Below are 6,439 nucleotides of genomic sequence, written 5' to 3'. Positions count from 1 at the left end.
GTGACTGTCAGCTGACCTGGGCGGGCTAATGACGTCACCCCAACCTGTCAATCAAAGCGTCCCCCGCTCTTAACCGCATAACTTAAGCCTTAATATAATGTGAACAGGTGAGTTGTTATATGAAAATTCACCCTCAGTTACAGTTGTCATGAAGGGGAAATTAGCCTACAGAGACCAAAACTGTGTTTTTGTACCCAGGCTGTAAACATGTTTATTTCTGCTGTGAAAGTTGGACATTGGTACATGGGGGAACTATGATGAGACTGACTCACTGTCTGGAGCCAGCCTCAGGTGGACAACTGTCTCCTGCAGCATTTTATTTGAAAGGAGGAAGCACGTGGTTCGGACTCTTGTGCCGCTGACGCATCATCCTGTCTGTCCCCAGCAGCCCCCCGACCAGGGAGGGTGAGGGAGTGGGTGGGGGGAGAGGGAAGGGAGAGAGGGGGGGGGTGAGGGAGAAGACAGGGGGGGAGGGGGGGGAGAGAGAGAGAGAGTACGGGGGGGTGAGGTGGAGAGGGGGGGGAGACGGAGAGGGAGGGGGGAGAGAGAGAGAGAGAGGGAGAGAGAGAGGGGTGCGGAGAGGGAGAGAGCGAGAGAGGGAGGGGAGAGAGAGGAGGGAGGAAGAGAGGCGGGGGAGGGAGAGGAGAGAGAGAGGGCGGGGGGGGAGAGAGACGAGAGAGGGAGGAGAGAGAGGAGGGAGGGGGAGGAGAGTTGCGAGAGAGAGAGGGTGGGGGAGAGAGAGAGAGAGAGAGAACGAGAGGGAGGGGGGGGAGAGAGGAAGCGGGAGAGAGGGGGCGAGGGGAGAGAGAGGGGGGGGGGGGGAGAGAGAGAGAGAGAGAGAGGAGGGGGGGAGGAGAGAGAGGAGGGGAGAGAGGGGGGAGAGGGAGAGAGAGGGGGGGGGGGGAGAAGAGAGGGAGGGGGAGGAGAGAGGGAGGGGGAGAGCGGGGGGGGGGAGGGAGGAGAGAGGGAGGGGGGGAGAGAGAGAGAGGAGGAGAGGGAGAGAGAGAGAGAGGAGGACAGGGGGGGGGGGTGGCGGGGTGGGGGGGTGGGGGGGGGGGGGTGGGGGGGGGGGGGGGGGGGGGGGGGGGGGGGTGGGGTGGGTGGGGTGGTGGGTACGGTGGAGAGAGCTGCACTGAGCCACAGAGGGAGGCGGGCGGAGGAGCGCTGGTCTGCGGTCTGTCTTCACACCTCCGACTGCCTTTTCGGGAACTATCAGCGGGCTCAGACTGTGCGTGACCCCGGGCTGAGCCGCCGCTGCTGTCCGCCCCACATGGCTCCGGATCCGCTGGGAACTTGTTCGTAGAGCCGTGCGGGTCTGGTGCGTTTTGCAGGAGGAGCAGCAGGAGCAGGAGCAGGAGGAGCAGGAGCAGGAGGAGCAGGAGCAGGCTGCTGGCTGGATTATTGCACACAAAAGCCCACTGGACAAAAAGCGAGTCCGGGCCTGGCTGCGGGGTCGTGGTTCCACGCAGTCTTTTAAATGCTGGAGGAGGATCCGGAGCCCAGCAGGACTCGACCCGTCTCCAACTAGAGGGACTATGTGGCTGTCCTGGCTGACCTGTGCACTTCTGCTGGGAACTTTGTGTGCAGGTAAAGACGGAGGGCTGCACGTGTAGCGGAGGAGTGTCAGGACCGCAGCCCGCGGAGGCTGCTGCTCTGTGGGCTGCTTCACAGCGGCTGGTGGGGGTGGAGGTGGAGGTGGGGGTGGAGGTGGAGGTGGAGGTGGGGGTCTGTGCAGTGTTTCCAGGTGGACCGAGGAGAAAACCTCCATCCGGGCCGCGCGTGGACATTCTTTGTGTCTTGCGATGTTCTTCAGTCCGCGTGCACGTGCGGTTGCATGTGTGTGTGTGTGGGTGCACGTGTGTGTGTGCATGCACGTGTGTGTGTGCGTGCACGTGTGTGGTTGCATGTGTGTGTGTGTGCGTACGTGCACATGTGTGTGTGGTTGCAGGCTCCATTGTCTGCTCAGGCATGCGGATCAATGATCGATCCACAAAGAGCGCGAGCCTCACTACAGAAATCACCGATAACCGGACACATTCACCACGCACGCGCTCCTCCTCGGTACCGTCCACGCGCGTTTTACTACGACACGGGGCGGGCGGATGAATGGAGCTGCGCGGTCATGTGGCCTCGTAGTAGTAGGAGAGGAGGAGGCGTGTGCGCGTGCGCGCTCTACACACATCAAAACATCCCATAATACACCTGTGACGTTTGAGATTCATTTCCATATTTCAGCAGTGGTCGATTAATGATCGATTAATGATCGATTAATGATCGATTAATGATCGATTAATGATCGATTAATGATCGATTAATGATCGATTAATGATCGATGTCCAATCATAGAATACTGAAGATATAATAAATCTGTATGTCTGTAGTTATCATAGTACTCTCTGTATACTCTGTACTCTGTAGTAGTCTTAGTCTGTGTACTCTGTGTACTCTGTAGTAATCTGTGTACTCTGCAGTACTCTGCAGTACTCTGTAGTACTCTGCAGTACTCTGTAGTACTCTGTAGTACTCTCTGTATACTCTGTACTCTGTAGTAGTCTGTGTACTCTGTATACTCTGTAGTACTCTGTAGTAATCTGTGTACTCTGTAGTAATCTGTGTACTCTGTAGTACTCTGTAGTACTCTGTGTACTCTGTAGTACTCTGTAGTACTCTGTAGTAATCTGTGTACTCTGTAGTACTCTGTGTACTCTGTAGTACTCTGTAGTACTCTGTACTCTGTAGTACTCTATAGTACTCTCTGTACTCTGTAGTACTCTGTGTACTCTGTACTCTGTAGTACTCTCTGTACTCTGTAGTACTCTGTAGTACTCTGTGTACTCTGTAGTACTCTGTAGTACTCTCTGTACTCTGTAGTACTCTCTGTACTCTGTACTCTGTAGTACTCTCTGTACTCTGTAGTACTCTGTGTACTGTGTACTCTGTAGTACTCTGTGTACTCTGTAGTACTCTGTGTACTCTCTGTACTCTGTAGTAATCTGTGTACTCTGTGTACTCTGTGTACTCTGTCAGTAGGTAGAGTCGTCTCAGATGATTACAACATTTTACCGCCTCTTAAGTCGATAACTTTGATTTTTAACAGTGAAATGCATCTTGGGAGTTGTAGTCTGTCCGTCAAGTCTCATGTCCAAAGACTTGTTGTAGTGTGTGTGTGTGTGTGTGTGTGTGTGTGTGTGTGTGTGTGTGTGTGTGTGTGTGTGTGTGATCAGCATATATGTGCCCTTTAAATCTTCCAATCAGAGTAGGTTCACCTGCATCAGCTGACTTGACTCACAAATTAAGGCCTCAGCCAATCAGGGCAGGACAGCGCTGCCTGCAGGTCTGGAGTCTGTTCTGGTTTCTTGTATGTTTCTCTCCAATCCACCACAGCAGACCGCTTTGACACACACAGGAATTTTACCTGAATATTTCCACGTGTCACTGTGGACGACCGAAGCAGAGCTGCTGAGAGTGGAACAGTGCTCGTCTGGTTTGTTTTACGATGAGTTAACGAGGCGCTGAGTTCAGTTAAAGAGAGAAACTTTGAATGTTTCCTCTTTTCTTTACAGATGTTGACTCGTGACTCTGGATGGGAGTTAGTTACTCTGTGTAGAAATACTTTAACGTGTGGACTCGTGCAGCGTGCTGAGTTCAGGGTCTCCAACAGTGCCTCCGACATATGAACTTTGTTTACTCCTGAGGTGAAGCTGCGTCCTCCCGTCCAGAGTTGTCTCACATGAAGAACAACAGATGGAGGTCTGAAGTCTGTCCTGCAGCGGCTCTCAGCTAACATTCGTTCTCCACCTCTGTTTGTTTTCTGGAGGTGTCAGTGAGAGGGTGGAGGAGCTGCAGCAGCATGAGCCACGCTGTCTGTCTGTTCACTGAACTCTTCCCGTGTTTGACTTGGAGAATCTTTCTCAGCTGAGGCCTGAATCACTGCCCTCACTACTACGACTGCCCACAGGGCCTGAACACCAGCAGACGGGGTGAGGAGGGTGAGGAGGGTGAGGAGGGTGAGGAGGGCGCATGGTGGGGGAGGGGTTGCCCGTAGCTACAAGATTTAAAGGACCAGTGCCTGTTTTGTTTTTTTCTCCTCACTGCTCCCTTAAGATTGATGACGCGAGGTCAAGAGGAGGAGGACGATGGGGAGAGAGGGGAGGAGAGAGGGGGAGGTACTGGGTCAAGAGCAGACCCAGAGGGAGGAACGGAGCACTGATTTGAAACAACATGGAGTGGAGCTAAAGAGCTGGAGGAGCACTGAGTTTCTCCTCCTGCATCAACACAAGGAGGGGAAGACAAAACCAGGAGGTGAAGACAAAACCAGGAGGTGAAGGAGGTGAAGACAAAACCAGGAGGTGAAGGAGGTGAAGACAAAACCAGGAGGTGAAGACAAAACCAGGAGGTGAAGACAAAGACACAGTTGAAGCTCAGTACTTTGTGTTACTACGTATAGTATTGTAATCACAGAGACAGTTCATTTGAATGTTCCTGTTGTCGGTTCTGTTGGTTCTGATGTTGGTTCTGTTGTCGGTTCTGTTGGTTCTGATGTTGGTTCTGTTGGTTCTGATGTCGGTTCTGTTGGTTCTGATGTTGGTTCTGTTGTCGGTTCTGTTGGCTCTGATGTTGGTTCTGTTGTCAGTTCTGTTGGTTCTGATGTTGGTTCTGTTGTCGGTTCTGATGTCGGTTCTGTTGGTTCTGATGTTGGGATGTCCTGCAGTGTGTTTACAGTCGCTGAGCTGCAGTGTCGACGTTTCATTACACTCATTGCTCTCTGTGATATATGAGTAAAGATCAGCTGACCTGTTTTCTCAGTGATCAATACTGTGGGAGAGGAGACACACACACACACACACACACACACACACACACACACACACACACACACACTCTGAGCGTGATGTTGGTTCTGATTTAATGACTTCCTTATTTTTAGTGTTTCCTGTAGAAATGCTCACATAGTGAGGGACGTGGATATCGATTGGTGTTTACAGCAGCCAATAGCGAGTGTGCATTACACCCCCACCGCTAAACACTGCAGCTAGCGCTATGAGTTAGCATCAGCGTCTACCGTTTGGTGTCAAATATTATCATATCTGACAGGAAACAGGAAGCTGTGCATAAATCTGGCCTTTCAGTTCATGATTCATGACAACCGACTCAGCAGACTCATCCCAACAACCCTGGTTCTAGATGTGGTCATTGGGCCAAAGCTGGTCCAAGTGCTGCTAAATGGAGCTCATCCATGGCCCAATTCTGGAGCCCAAAAAAGTGAAGTCTCAATCTGTTTTGTCTTCTACATCACTGAAGCTTGGAAACGTATGAAAGTTACAGCAGCGTTACCGAAACTTTACTGAAGCCAAAGGTGTCAAAAGTCAAAACACACACAGGTCTGATTTAAATCAAGAACAAAGACTAAGATCATGAATCTAATGAGACGAATTGATTCCATCCATCTAGCCGTCAGAGACCATGAGGTCTTAAACCAGTTCCTCTGGGAGCAGTGTTGGGTCCCAGAGGACGGACGAGGTTGGAGGTTCACACTGCAGCAACACATACCTGCAGCAGAAAGAGGCGAGCTGTCGCTGCAGCTTTACGACCAGCGACGAGGACGAGGGGGACGCAAGAGGAGAGAGACCGAAGGAAGACCGAGAGAACAATGTGAAACCACTGAAGAGTAAATACTAATGACATCATGAAGACTGCGTGTCCATCTGTCCTCTGTCCTCCAGTGTCTGTCCAACACTGTCACAAAGTGTCTTCAGGTGTGTTCAGCAGCCGGACCGGGCCGGACCAGGTTGGCGCCCAGCCTCTGAGACCAACAGGGAGTAACGTCACAGCACCGAGGTGATCAGCAGAGAAGAGCTAACTGTGGTTAGCTCGGTCAGCCGTGTAGCTAACTGAACTGACTCAGCCCGGGATGCCAGGATCCAAACCCGACTGCTGTGTTCACTGTTAGACTGGACACTGCTGGTTCAGAGGTTCTGTCGCTGTGTTCACTGTTAGACTGGACACTGCTGGTTCAGAGGTTCTGTCGCTGTGTTCACTGTTAGACTGGACACTGCTGGTTCAGAGGTTCTGTCGCCGTGTTCACTGTTAGACTGGACACTGCTGGTTCAGAGGTTCTGTCGCCGTGTTCACTGTTAGACTGGACACTGCTGGTTCAGAGGTTCTGTCGCCGTGTTCACTGTTAGACTGGACGCTGCCGGTTCAGAGGTTCTGTTGCTGTGTTCACTGTTAGACTGGACACTGCTGGTTCAGAGGTTCTGTCGCCGTGTTCACTGTTAGACTGGACACTGCTGGTTCAGAGGTTCTGTCGCTGTGTTCACTGTTAGACTGGACGCTGCACTGCTGCCGGTTGCTAGAGGTCCTGGTCTGCGATGCCAAGATGTTCACTCACTGTTAAGAGATAACTGGACACTGGCCTGGGCCAGGTTTCAATAGGTTC

The 6,439-nt window shown here is 52.2% G+C and overlaps 1 protein-coding gene across 1 annotated transcript in view; it reads left to right on the top strand.

Moving 5' to 3' along the window:
* The first annotated feature begins 1,121 nt into the window (after positions 1-1,121).
* The window catches only part of LOC109137928 (activin receptor type-2B-like), a 31,777-nt gene continuing 26,459 nt past the window's right edge, over positions 1,122-6,439 (top strand). The window contains 1 exon segment of the mRNA XM_027289783.1: positions 1,122-1,587. Within this exon segment, the coding sequence (XP_027145584.1) occupies positions 1,536-1,587 (52 nt within the window). The 5' untranslated portion in view covers positions 1,122-1,535.

The sequence above is a fragment of the Larimichthys crocea genome, chromosome XVI, assembly GCF_000972845.2.
Source record: "Larimichthys crocea isolate SSNF chromosome XVI, L_crocea_2.0, whole genome shotgun sequence".
NCBI classification, from domain to species: Eukaryota; Metazoa; Chordata; class Actinopteri; family Sciaenidae; genus Larimichthys; species Larimichthys crocea.
This window is presented reverse-complemented; position numbering and strand designations above follow the sequence as displayed.